Here is a 14,331-nt window from a genome sequence, read left to right as displayed (position 1 = left end):
ACGAGGAGACAGTCATTTGGTATCCTCAGTTGCTCACTTACGTGACGGAAACAGAGCCTTTAAGGTGTGAAATGAACACTCTTCTTCTGTTTTGCCAAGCAGGTGAGGAAAAGAAATAAAAAAAAATATGGTGATGGCATTTTATTTGTTAGCACTACAAAAATGGCAAAGTACAACATATGAAAGAAGTATCTAATGACACCTATAAATATTTCAACAGTTGCATCGTCTGTTAAACACAAAATTAACATCACAAATTTACACTTTGTAAAACATTACCTCTGAAATTATTCTCTGATGGTAACATAAGCTAAGTGACCTTTGTTTGCTACTTTACAAGAAAAGCAATTTACAAAACAAGGCATTCAGGAGTAGATACAAAAGTTGTACTATTCTAGAGCTGAAATCTTTTTTTTTTAATATATAAAATGTTCAAGGGGTCATGCATCTGGACTATATACCATGCTGAGCTACAGACTACATAGTTCTTCTCTGGGAACAACAAAACTATTTCAATAAACCAGGTCAAACACAGAATATATTCATAAAGCATCTGTTAGAATGTTACATGGTCATGTGCAAAAAGTGGTAACTGTTGTTTTTCCGAGAAGCGGGGTAAAAAGTCACAGAAGTGTGTGCCTGTTCGGTTCACTCTCTCTGAGAATGCTTTATGAATACAGTATGTCCATTTATTATACATTGCACAACCTTCCCCTTTTCACAGTAGTAAACATGAAAAATAAAGGTATCTCTGGAATATTAGTCTTTTTTTATTATACATCTTAAACATCTATTTATTTACAGTATAATTCTCTGAAGTCAGAAATCCCTTTGAACCAATGAGAGACACACACTCACAGACATGAAACTAAAGGAGATAGAGGGAAGAGAAAAAAAGTAAATGGATGAGAGGGCTAGTACTGCGAAGGAGCATGTACCCTTTTGGTCTTTATCCTGGCTGGAGTGTCCTGGGGATACCGAGATGGGGAATCAGTGAGAAAAACGTCTACATCATCAGGCACTTCTTCTAGAAAGTTGGAAGGTACAAGCCCCTTGTGTCCATTGAGCTCGCCCTGCGGAGCACACGACAACCGTTAGATCCATTCGCAGCTGATGCTGTGCTTAAATGCTGCCTACCTTACACCGAAAAAGAAAAACGTCTTTTTTTTCAAGTGTTCAAGTGTTATCCTCTAAAGGAGCGGTTTCTGCTCAACTTTTTTGCAGGAGACAGAATTTTACTCAGACTAATTTTTGTTCTAATTGTGCAATATTTATATTGTGATTTAAGATTTAAAGGAGCTTAAAGATGATATGGATTTATGTTGAACCACTAAAAATATGGACTCTCAGCTCTTGGAGAACACACTACAAAAATCGAAATCTCAATAAGTCATTTTTTCTTATGCATTTTTTTCTTCAAGTGAGGAGGTAAATGAGAACATTTGCTAATGGAACAAGACAATTTATATTTAAAATAAGACAAAAACTATTGTATTGTTTTTTTCAGGTGCATATTATTATTTTAAGAGTAAAATTATTCATTCCATTGGCAAATCATTTTATTTACCTGCTCCAATTAAGGATAAAAACACAAAATTGAAGATTTTTTTTTTTACTTATTCCTAGATTGTTTTTTGCAGTGTATTTAGTAAATTATTTTTGCTTTGTGGGAAAACAAGAAAATAAAAAAAGACAAATCTTGGACTGCTGAAATGTTGAGCTACATATGTAAAACCATTGTGAAAATGTTAAAGCATGTTTTCAGATCATTAATCTTAGGCAGTTCCTCTGGCTTTCATAAATGTTTGCTTTGGGTAATACATTACAGCCATGGAAAACAATTTCATGTATCAATCAGTCTTTTCCATGGACTGTTTTTTTTTAGGTTGCAACATAAAGTTTAAAATCTGTTGAAATCTGGAAATATCTGGTTTTATCACCCAATCATTATTATCCTGAAAAATCACTTAAACATTTCACAACCTGTGGAGATTAAACCTGCCACCTACAAAAAATTGTCTAAATAAGTCATTTTTTTTCTTAAAATAAGTGTGTTTTGTCTTTAACTGAGTAGGTAAGTGAGGCACTTTGCCAATGGAACAAGACAATTTACATTTTAAATAAAAAAAAACAATTTTATTGTCTTTTTTCAGGTGCATATTATCTAATTTACTTATCTTAAGAGTAAAATTATTCATTCCATTGGCAAATCATCTTATTTACCTGCTACAATTAAGGATAAAAACACAAAATTCAAGATTTTTTTCAACTTATTTCTAGATTGTTTTTGCAGTGTATTTAGTAAATTATTTTGCTTTGTGGGAAAACAAGAAAATAAAAAAAGGCAAATCTTGGACTGCTGAAATGTTGAGCTACAGACGTAAAACCATTGTGAAACTGTTAAAGCATGTTTTAAGATCATTAATCTTAGGCAGCTCCTCTGGCTTTCATAAAGTTTGCTTTGGGTACTAGATTACAGCCATGGAAAACAATTTCACGCATCAATCAGACGTTTCCATGGACTGTTTTTTTTTTTAGGTTGCAACATTAAGTTTAAAATCTGTTGAAATCTGGAAATATCTGGTTTTTATCAATTTATGTTTTGTAACACGATGCATTATTATCCTGAAAAATCACTTAAACATTTCAAAACCTGTGGAGATTAAACCTGCCACCTGCAAAAAAATTCAGTCTAAATAAGTCATTTTTTTCTTAAAATAAGTGTGTTTTGTCTTTAACTGAGTAGGTAAGTGAGGACCTTTGCCAATGGAACAAGACAATTTACATTTTAAATAAGAAAAAAAACAATTGCATTGTCTTATTTCAAGTGAATATCATCTAATTATCTTATTCTAAGAGTAAACATGCTCATTCCATTGACAGATCAGATAAAGGGTAAATACACTTAATTTAAGTCCGTTTTCCTTATTTGTAGATCGTTTTTGCAGTGCATCTTTCTTTCTAGCCAACATGGAGCTTTATATCATTAATAACCTAAAATCTATTTTCTTCAGCTGAAATTAAAACCTTATAACCAAATAATCCAAAGTCCAACAAATCTTATTCTCTAGCTGTTACTGATGATTGTACTTTGGCTTCACTGAGGTTATTTCACATTCCTTTAAGTCACTTTTTCACAATTTAATAACAATGTTCCCAATTCCATGTACATTTTGCTTTATTTTTTGTTTTGTTTTAACTTATATGGATTCAGGCATACTGCTATGAGTATTTGCTCAATCATAAATGTCTATTTCCATGTTTGCTTTTTGCAGCCTTTTCACATCCATCCATCCTTTTTTTTATTTTTTGATGTAGCAGCTGGAAACAACCAACACATTTTGTTTCAGTGGGTATGAATGAACTTTAAAGGGCTTTAATAATGCTTGACTTTTTTGTTTCTCTGGGCCGTGTTTCCTTTATAAGGCTACAGCTCATTAAATTCAGCTAGGACTCTATGAACTGGATCTTTATGTACATAATTAAACTTGTGTGGTAATTGCTTTAAAAAAAAATTCCCTTAGCTTTACTGGCAAAAGAAAAATGTTGACTAATTATTTCATTAACTTAAAGCAGCACTAAATAACATGTTTATTTAAAGGCGGTCATAGAATGATGCTACAGTATAGGATATTTAGTGCTGGTCCTTAATGTCTCTGAATAGGGTGTGTAACATTGGTTGGGCTGAAAATGGCATATTTGCTGTTCTATGAGCCCTAATGCAAGCCTGATTAAAAGAACTAGAATGAAACGACAGGTTTTCTTCCTTTTATGGTATGATCATGAATATTTAGACGAGCTGTGCTCTGATTGGTTGGTTTACAATGAGCCACGCTGCTGAGCAAAGATGCATCATAGCAACAAGCACTCACTCACTCCACGGTGCAGCACGTAATGGAAACACACCGGGCATTCGAACCAAGCCGTCAGCTCTGGGTCTGGTCCGGGAACCCCGGCAGACGGTGGCAGCGAGCCAGCGTGGGGCGGGGCAACCGAACCTGAGTCGGTGACGGAAGCCTGGACACAGGCGGCTCCGTGCTTGAATTCGTCTTTTTTATAGTGGTTTCGAATTGAGAGATTTGCAGAGAAAGGAGGTGTCGATGGAGTTTGAACTTCTCTGTACGTCCATTTCACCCACTGAATTATCGTTATTCATCTATGACAATGACACTAGGTTTTGCATTCTATGACCCCTTTAATTTATCCCTATCTTAGTCCCTGTGATGGTAATCTAAGTGTTTATGATACGATTGACAGCTCTGTCATTCCCTATTCTGGCTCTGGTTGGAAAACCACACTTCCAGGCAGTGCTGGTTTCTGATATTTGCGTCATGGGCAGCCGCCGGCTTTGCCATATAGGGTGACATTGCCATGAGATCCCCCACATAGCCCTTACACTGATGCATGTGTAAATTATATGAATCAATTTGTTGCACTTCATAATTACCTGCCACTTGTTGAATCTTTACAAAAAATAAAAATATTATATCTTTATGTGTATAGCCAGAAATGTGGCAAAAGGTTGAAAAGTTCAAGTGGGCTGAATACTTAAATGCAGCACACATAGTGCTACAGGGGCAACTCAAGAGCATCTTTTTTTTGCGGAACACTAAGTCTTAGAGATCATTTCGGAAGTAATTTAAGATAAATGAGAACGAGTAGAAAAAAAGTCTGGCATCTTAAAATGTCATTTTAATTATGTTAATTTTCTAGTTTATTTTTAGAGCAATAATAATGTTAAGTACTTACATAGTAAAATCCATCCTCATCTATTTCCCCAAAAACTGCGATTACATCACCGGCACAGAAAGTCAGCTCAGTCTGTAGAATAAAAAGCAAACCTTGGATGAAATTCACTTTTTTCAGTTTCGTTGTTTTAAACAGCAGGATCCTTTTTAAAATGTTTTTCAAAAACATTTGAAAACATCAAATCTACTGGGGTTCGATGAGTTTGAAATGTGCTTCCTTCTCCAAATCAACATGATGCATCTTAAAATTGTCAGTTCAGCCTCAGTGAATGGACCACTGCATTTCTGTGAATGCATCAGACGGAGGAACTTGAAGACAGGATTGCAACACACTGGTCGGATCTCGCCAACGGGATCACACAAACCAAACACATCTCATGTAAAGTAAGAGAAAGGTTGACACAAAAGAGCAAACCGAGGAGAGGGAGATGCATGAGGGGGCATTAAATATGATCACCAAGGACACAGGGCTATAACCTGTCATGTGAAGCCTACCTCTTCCTTAGTAGTCCAACAATCAGGGGGAAAAAAAACACACACACACACACATAGAGAGGACGGCATCGTACCCTCATCAACCCTCACTCACCTCCTCATTCAGTCTGTTGACTTCATACTGGTGGAAGTGCCAATAGAAAGGTGAGAGTAAGTAAAACCAGGAGGGAGGGGCCATATAAAACAGCATTGGAAGGTATGTTTAATACCCTAGGTACACTAGTACTAGAAAGATTTACCCCTTCAGCCTTAACTGTCAATGTATGGCCTGCTTAGGAGGCTGCAAACACAACACACTTGACTAAAGCCAGGCATACACTCTGTGATTTTTTCCCCTTTTGGAGCCAACTTTCCAGTTGTGCAACCATTTTCCGATCGGCCCGACTTTCAGCCTGATCATGCGTCGTGCATCATGTATTGTACAGGGGGTAACAAGGGGCGATCAGCCTCTCACCACCACCTCCAAATCAGGAATCGTAATGTCGGGAGAAAATCAAACATGTTTGATTTTCAGTCGACCGTCGTGGGCAAATCGCTCAGTGTGCATGCGCAAACAGAACTCTTCTTCTTCTCAGATGAAAACAGAAGCATGGCAGGGGTGCGGGTGATATGGAGTTCTTTCTGTAAAATTGACAGACAGTAGTAGCCACGTTTGCTCAGCCATGTCTTTCTCCAAATACGTCTTTTTTTTTTTAGGGCTTTCAGCACAAAATTGCACAAATTGCCAAGGCAACGCGTTTTACTCTAGTGGGCTTTGGTTTGGCTTCTGGATAGACGAGTCCGAGTAGCGCCATCTAACTGCGGAGCTGAGTCCGACGTGGTTTTTATACGTACAATGTGAGCAGGTAGATCGCATCAGAACGTCGGGTCACACAGTGTGAGAACATATATTGTGAGCTGTTAATTCAGACTGTACGATGAAACCCTGCGTTTTTGTCGTACAGTGTGAGCTGTAGCTGCGTGCAACGTTTGAAAAAATTGCATAGTGTATGCCCGGCTTGAGAGCAGCCGCTACAGTTAGAGTAGCAAAGACTCTTAAAGGGATCCATACATAGTTGTAAAAACAGTAAAAATACTGTGAGTTGTGGAGCTTTAATAAATTTAAATAAAATGTTTTCAGACAGACATCTCCATGTCACTTATGCTGCAATGCATTTTAGGTAAATGACGTATGCTAGGTCCTGTAGAGCTAGCTCTGTCCAGCCAAAAACAGCAGTAAGTAACGTTAAGAGTGGGCGGACGCAGCTGGTGTTTCTGCGACTGTCGCTTTGATATGCTAATCCAAATTGAGAGAGCTATGCTACAGTGTCACTACCCGATCCGTACCGGAAGCACGATCCGTACCACCGGCTCATTTGCGCATGTGCAAACAGTTATTCATCCAGGTCGCTATAAATAATGTAATCATGGTACCAAAAGTACTTATTTTTATCCTTAAATCATTAAAGAATGAAAATCTATGAGATAACAATCTATAAAACATTCTATAAAGAATACAAATCTTTAAAAGTTTTTCTGAGACAATTCGATGATTTTTATATTTTCTCCATTAAACTACTTATCTAACATCATCATGCTCAGAGTAGTCCGGCAACATATGATTAAACCATGTCTATCTTCTTTTTTTTTGTTTGTTATTTCTTTCTTTAGATTATGCACTAGGTAGCATAAGGTTAACACCAAAGGAACATAATACAACTCAAAAAGACTAGATTTATGTTTAAATCCAAAGTCGAAAAGGTTAGCTCCCGGATGTAGTGTCAGGGTTCCACCCTCTGCTTAAGTTTATTTTTAGTTTTTATTTTGTGCTGTTTTCTGAAAGTGTTTTGTTTTTGAGTTACTCTCTGTTGCCCCCTTGTGCCCGTTTCCTTTACCCTTGGTTCCCTTCTAGTTGGTTCTATCTACACCTGCTCCATATTAACTCATTAGCTCATTCTTTGTTCTGTTCCACATATACACACCACCTTTACAGTTCCTCATTGCTGGTTTCTTGTTGTTTTGTTGCTTTGTCATCTCCTTGTGTCCTCCCCAATGTTTAATGATTTATTGATTTTTGAATTTTTACCCTTTTTGCTTCTGGAACCTTATTAAATCAGCAAAACTTATCTCTTCCTCCTCATCTCTGCATTTGGGTCCTCAACTAACCTTCACCAAACTTTAACAAGTGATAAAACAGAAACGATTTAAAAAATATATTTTCTCAGGAAATACATTATTAACCTTTAACACATTATAGTTTAGTACACTTACTATTTTTGGGGAGGGAAAAACATATTGTAGGTATTTTTTAGAAAATAAAATCAAGGGTGAAGCAGATGTCAGATGGTGGAGTGGCGGCCTAGTGGTTTGGGCATTATGCTAGGAATCTAGAGGTTATGAGTTCAAGCCTCACTCCCACAGACTGACACTCTGGGTCCCTGAGCAAGACCAACTCTCTGCATTTAACTTCCCAAGGGGGTGAGTTAAATGCAGAGAGCTCATTTCGTTGCTCTGTACTTGTGTTAGTATAATGACAATAAAAGCTGGGGGGTAAAAAACTATATGTCTGGTTGCGCAAAGGTAAAGTAGCTGATGGTGCAGATCGTGCTTCTGGTGTGGATTGGGTAATGAGAAAGAGCTCCAGTTTATAACAGAGGCTGTTTACTGTTAGCATCAATCAAAAATTTTTTGCTGATCTATAAAGCATAAAGATGCTTCTTTGTCACATTACACAGTCTTTCTCTTCCAATTTGTTTATTATTTCATTTTAGCATCTGCTAATGACGTAATATACAGTAGTAAACAATAGAGCACAAACTGATCTCTTTAGTTTTTTTTATCTAATGTATAACGACTCATGAAAACTTTGAGGCAGCTACATGGTGTGACATTATCCAAATTTCACGAGTCAAAGGCAATATGAAAAAAAAAAAAATCCTTTGTTTACTGTGTGGGTTCCACTCAGACCTAAGCGCGTCATAAACCCAGCATGCATTGCGCAGGCGAAAAAAGTCGTGACCTATACGGTTGAAACATATAACAAAGGATATATAGTTTTTGAAGTAATTATGAGTTTTTACATATGATAAAAGGCAATTGTTAAGTTAATTGGAAAATTACATCATATTTGGGCCAACATGTTCAACTAGTTTTTGGATCCCTTTTCAACTGGGAGGAGAAAATCTGCATTTTATACTCTATCAATAAATATATTTATCATCAGCCATCCAGAGAGGAAGCCATTTGCATTTAATGTTGTCCATGCAAAGAAACCTAACAATAAATAGGAAAATACCCCTATCTAATGTAACATGACAACCTTTTTTGTGTTTTACCACATTAAAAAGCAGTTAAAGACTAAAACATACAAATGAAAATCAAGATTTCTTTTAGAGATCTCTACCTCAACATCCACGTTGGGGGAACTCTCGCGAGGGTCGTAGTCATACAGGGCCACCATTCTTCGTGTTGACATTGGATACTGACGCCCACTCCGCCTGTTTCTTTCTGTGAAAAACAGTAACGCCATTTAAGATTTCTTAGTTAAGATCTTTGAAGCCTTAACCAAAATACAATGATATACACAGTAATTGCAAAAAGCCGTGAAAGCCACCACATAAAAGTCTAGAGCTGCCTGGTTTCTTGACAGTTTTGTTGTAAGAAAACTTGTCAGGTGGTTAATTTAGTTACATGGAAACAGTTCTTGATGCAAAATTTGTCACATTGTTTATTACTACGCTCTGCCCAGTTGTTGTACATTATTATTTATGGACAAGTTCTTAACCATATCTTATCTATTTTTCCCAGAGCTTGGTATATTTACTAGTTATTCTTTTCTACTCAGTTACATTTACGGGAGTAACTTTTGGTAAAGAAAAATCTGTACTTTTAGGAGTAGTTTTACTAGATTTTACCTTCCTTTATTTATGTAGAAATATGATGTATCATAATACAGTATCATAAGGATCATAATACAGTACTTCAGTAAAATGTCTGGCTACTCTACCCATGACGAGTAATTTGACTCAGTGAAGTATTAACAAGTTTTCTACCAAAATGCACTGGAAAAACAAACACCTACAGTTTAAGTGAGTTTAAATTTTGTTCTAAAGTTTCATTGTTTCAATGTTAGTTTCTATCTGCTGATCCCGCTATGATTTGGAAGCTAAATGAAAATAGAAAAGTAAATTTAAAACAGTTTACTGTATTTTATTACTCAAAGTAACTTACCCAATTCTAACCTATATACATAACAAGAATCCATTTTTAAGTTTTATAACAAATTATTTGCATTTAAAAGTATTTTTTTCACCTCCAGTTGTTGCTATGAAGTTACTATATGTCGTTTATTTATTTATTTTTGTTTTGTTGCACTAAGTGGTTGCACTAGTTCAATTGTAGCGGGATGCATTGCAGAAATTAACTAAGTAAATTACCAAATTTTAAAGTAATTAAATAAACATAATGGTACTATTGAATTAAGAGGGTTTTATTTATTTTTTCCACATGTTTTACTGCAGTTTACTTTTCTGTGTTTTTTTTTGTAATCAAAAAAGATTTAGAAGAAACAACTGATTTAAAAAAAACACCAGAATTTGCATGTAATTGTATATGTTTTGTAACTTTGCATTATTTTTAAAACATAAATAATTAGATCAGATTGAGACTCTAACCACCTCTGAATTTTGTCTCCTTCAAAGGACAGATTTTCTGATGGGGAACATTTTTTTGTTCAGCACCACTTTTATTTACCGCATCCCTGATTATTATAAGAATGATTTTAAATTCCTTATGCAAACACATATCATGTTTTATTAATTAACTTGATTTATGAATATATTAATAAAGTCAAATTTATGGAAGAACATTTAAAAATCTGTCTTTTTTATATAAACCATGTCTGTAATAGTAATAGTATGAGTCAGGCAAAGTTCAAACAGCCAGAATAGAAGTTTAAAGGATAGAAAAATAAAAACGGGGCAATTGCAATGAGCAAAATAAATTCTAAAAAGCACAGAGGAGCATCTAAGTGCACACCGACCTCTTTTGGACTTTCTGGACCTGCGATTTATTGAACGTCCATCTTTAAAACGGTCGCAGTTCACTTCAGGTTTGGGTTTGAGCGACAGAGGAAAGGAAAAGCAGATCAGTAAAAGGCAGCTTGCAGCAGCGTCAGGTTGGCCAGATAGCAGCAGAGGAAGAGCAAGAACAGCAAGGAAAAAAAATAAGTCCTACCTAACTTTTCCACAGGTGTGTTCAGTGGAAGGAAACCCTGTTTGAGGAGTTGGTCCATCATTTCATCATCTTCTGTTTGGATCTCAGACACCATGTTGCAGGGGATCAACCCCACTCGACCTCTGATCTCCGCCCGGTAGAATCCGTCTGTGTCTTTATTGCCAAATACCTGAATCAAAGTTGATTGCATAGGAGGAGGCATTAAAGACAGAGGTGGCAGAGAGAAGTTAATGCTGATCTAGTCTAAAAGCACATCTCAATATATTCTAATATAAAATGTCCATTTATTGCTGCAGTAACATTAGTGTAGGTGTCTCTGCTTTTGGCAGTGAAGGCAGGAAGAGATTGAAAATCACTGATGCTTCTTGGACTTCAGACTTTAGAAAAAACAGTGGACCAACATCAGAAGACGCCCATGCTAATTAAATCCTCTTAACCCCAGGTTAAGTGTAAGAATGGTGTTTTGCTCTTTCTAAAGTCATTCTAAAGTAAATTTTTATGATTGACAATTAGGACCACTTATTTTGATGATCCACCCGGAAAAAGAACATCCTCCACTATACCTTTAAGTAAAAAAGAAAATACAATTTTGGATGATTTTGTGTATCATTATTAAATTACCTTAATGACCTGTCCCTCTTTGAAAGGCAACTCCTCATCCGCGGCATCAGGGTTGGGAGACATGGACAAAGGGTCATAGTCGAACAGAGCCACAAACACTCTGGTCAGGTCGTCCGATTCTGATTCCTCAAAATAATCTGGGGATTGGCGTCCCCGGCCGTGCCTGCGCCCGTCGTAGCCGTCTGAAACATAGAGGAGGCCTCTGCTGCTACTACCAGCCTTATACAGCCGTGTGGGCTGCAGAGGCAATGAGAGCAGAAGATATCTCTTTGTTGCTGACAGGGGACAGGGTAAGAGACGTGTGAAGAAAGAGCCAGAGGCCGAATGCCGTAATGAAGCGTTTATTCATTTTCATTTGGATTTATTAAACCCCTGTTGTGTTCAGACACTTATAGGATGGTTAAAAAAATAACAGTTGCAAAACATCAAGGTTCTTAGTTCACACATCTCTGCTTTCTGGAGTGTCAGTAATCAAACACCACAAAAGACAACAAAAAAAAAGACAACAGCACAAACACAGAAAGGACACAAGCAGTTTTTATAGGAAGCAAAGGAATGACGCATACAGACACAAGGAAACAATGTACAACTAATCATTGCTGTTTCACTGCGTTATCTCACAGAGGCTGATCGACAAGCATGCTTTCTCTGGACTACATGTGATGCAGGAAGCGTTCTTGCACAAATCATATGCAGGCATAATGTGATGCATATAGGCTACATCTGAAAGCAACGTGTGGCAGAGGACAGGCGAATGGGGCGTGTTCCAGTGGGAGGGTAACAAATCAAATGCTCCGTTGGTTTCTGGCAACGCAGATATCAGGGACAGTGAGGGGGAAGGGATGAACCTGATATCAGTTCTTCAAGCATTTCATGGATCACCATGTTAAATGTCTCAATGGCAGACGGCAACTCTAGCTAACTAATAACTGCATCCGAGATACATCATGGGGGAGATAAATGATCTTTGATTTAGATGGCGGCAGAGTTAATGCATGTACAATTGGGAGTTCATTCAATACTGTCTTTCCTTCTCACTGTTTGTCAAGGGAGTCATGCAAAAATGAATAGAAGGAAGTATCTACAGTCCTATAGAGGCGGGGAGGAAGAAGGAAAAGATAATGGCTGCTGTGAAGGCAAGGAGGGGATTCATTACCGAGAGTTGCTTTGATATGGAGGGACGGGGTTGGGGGGGAGAGTTGGTGTGTTAGGGTTTTTGGGGATTATAGGTGCAGGGGCACATACAGGAAAGGGATGCTCATTCTCCAGCAAAGGGAAAACTGGCCAATCTCATCTTCCCCAGTCAGCTTTATTCAACTAAAGCTTTACTAACAAAGCAGCTCACTGTCCTGCACAAGAATAAAAGCCACAAGAATATCAAATATGTTTCCAATAAGGACTCTGGGCCCTTTTCTGGCAACGTTAAGGCAAATCGCCATCTTAAGTAGAAGCTGCACCACATACCATATTGATCCTCAGAGGACAAAGATCGCCATATCCTGCGCCGAGCTACACTGCCATAGTAAACATCCTCCTTGACGGGTGAGAGGTTCCCCTCACTCCCCTCACTGTTACTGTCCATGGTGATCTCTACAGAAGACACCAATCACAATGTTACGATCAGAGATCCCCCCCCCACTCACACACACTGCCCAGAACCACGGCCCATTCATTCATGCTGAGACAGTAGGATCACAAGATTTCACTCTGGAGTCACTGGGTGTAAAACAGCAATGTTTGCACTGAGGGCAGACTGGGCGGTCATGTAGACTGGTTTACCCACTGGGAGAAAAAAACATCGGGCGTAGGGAGTGTTTTTACCATAACCCTTTAAGCAAAACTGCATGTGAGCATTTGGTGAATCCAGCTCATGAAGATGGACTGCTATGGGGTGAGCAAACACCCAACAAAAAGAAAGGGGCCTGTATGTGGTGTTGTTAAAGCTCTATGGAAGAGATGCTCGGCTGATACTGGCAGGAAAGACACATGGTATAAATAGCACAAACATCAGTTGCCCTGCAGGTGGAGAGCCGTATGTGGTGACCTCACTAACCAATGGATGGGATGGGTCGTCGCTGAGGAGGGGTGCCGATGTGAACCGGCCTCCTCCCTGAATGGTCCTGGCGATCTGGGCTTCCATGTGACGGTGAATTCCCAATAATCTTAGGGTAGAAAAAAGGAAGATAATGTATCAGAAATGTAAACCGACAACAATTAGGAGACAAATAAAGAGTTGAAAATGATTCAACGTAATTTCACAGTCCTTTCCTAAACAACTGAAAACCCATAAGAGCAAATGATGTGTCTTCCATTTGTCCTTAGGGAGGCAAAATAATAATAATAAAAAAATAACAAATAATTCTTTAACCCAACCTTAAAACAAGGAAAGCAAACAAACCCCAAACACAACAATGTTGATTTAGATTCTGTAAAGTTCAAATGTGAAACTAAAGACCATTCATTCGGTTTGTTTCGTTCTGTGCATGTCAGCTTGTTGATGAGAAAAGGAAGCAAATGACTACACAAAAAACAGCAACACAGTAAAAATATGAAAAAGATAAAATAAAAGGGTGACGTTGTAATAAGTGTAAAATAAGTGATAAGGTTTGTTGGTCAATACAGCTTCCATCAGTGGCTGATGGGAGTCGCATGAACCACAAGGTGAGAAATGAACAAGTTATGAGGATCGTTTTTCTTTAACAGGACAAAGTTAAAGACACAAGCAGAGGATAGAGATGCACTGATAAACTAAGAGGTGATCAGAAAAGGATCAAGTAGATATCCCTAACGAGGGATAAGAGGGTCCAAACAATAAATATCAAGCCTTTGTTTAATATTGAAAACTCCCTAACCAATTGCTAACAGATCCAACAGTATTCTGTGCTACATACGTAGCTTGTTATGGAGTAGATAATTAGCAGTTTTAGAGGAACAGAAAATAGAGAGATATAAACTGCTATTCAAAAGAAAAATATACTTTATAAAAAATAATCCTATGAGCTATTGGCTATTTTTGTCAGGGTTCTGCCCTTTATTTAGGTTTATTTTTAGTTTCTGTAATTTTGTGTCTTTGTAGTTGCTTTCTGCCAGTGTTTTGTTTGTGTGTTACTCTCTGTTGCCCTCTTGTGCCTGTTTCCTATATACTTTGCTCCCTTCTAGTTCCTTTTATCCACACCTGCTCCATATCAGCTCATTAGCACATTCTTTGTTCTGTTCCTCATATATACACCACCTCTGCAGTTCCTCATAGCTG

The 14,331-nt window shown here is 37.6% G+C and overlaps 1 protein-coding gene across 11 annotated transcripts in view; it reads right to left on the bottom strand.

Annotated features, from left to right (window-relative positions):
- Positions 1–24: 24 nt before the first annotated feature.
- LOC107081823 (RIMS-binding protein 2-like) overlaps positions 25–14,331 on the bottom strand; it is a 139,687-nt gene continuing 125,380 nt past the window's right edge. For 5 of the 11 annotated variants that reach the window (XM_015370126.1, XM_015370133.1, XM_015370127.1 and 2 more), the window contains 10 exons: positions 13,132–13,240; positions 12,543–12,668; positions 11,079–11,260; positions 10,458–10,626; positions 10,264–10,326; positions 8,626–8,729; positions 5,338–5,364; positions 4,750–4,821; positions 939–1,073; positions 25–86 (listed from right to left, as the gene is read on the bottom strand). In XM_015370126.1, the coding sequence (XP_015225612.1) occupies positions 60–86; positions 939–1,073; positions 4,750–4,821; positions 5,338–5,364; positions 8,626–8,729; positions 10,264–10,326; positions 10,458–10,626; positions 11,079–11,260; positions 12,543–12,668; positions 13,132–13,240 (1,014 nt within the window). In that variant the 3' untranslated portion in view covers positions 25–59. The remainder of the gene's footprint in view (positions 87–938; positions 1,074–4,749; positions 4,822–5,337; positions 5,365–8,625; positions 8,730–10,263; positions 10,327–10,457; positions 10,627–11,078; positions 11,261–12,542; positions 12,669–13,131; positions 13,241–14,331) is intronic. The other 6 variants (XM_015370132.1, XM_015370135.1, XM_015370129.1 and 3 more) reach the window with 5 other exon arrangements.

This window comes from Cyprinodon variegatus, unplaced genomic scaffold (assembly GCF_000732505.1).
Source record: "Cyprinodon variegatus isolate N-32 unplaced genomic scaffold, C_variegatus-1.0 Scaffold41, whole genome shotgun sequence".
NCBI classification, from domain to species: Eukaryota; Metazoa; Chordata; class Actinopteri; order Cyprinodontiformes; family Cyprinodontidae; genus Cyprinodon; species Cyprinodon variegatus.
Note: the sequence above shows the minus strand (reverse complement) of the source record. Positions and strands in the feature narration are given on the sequence as shown.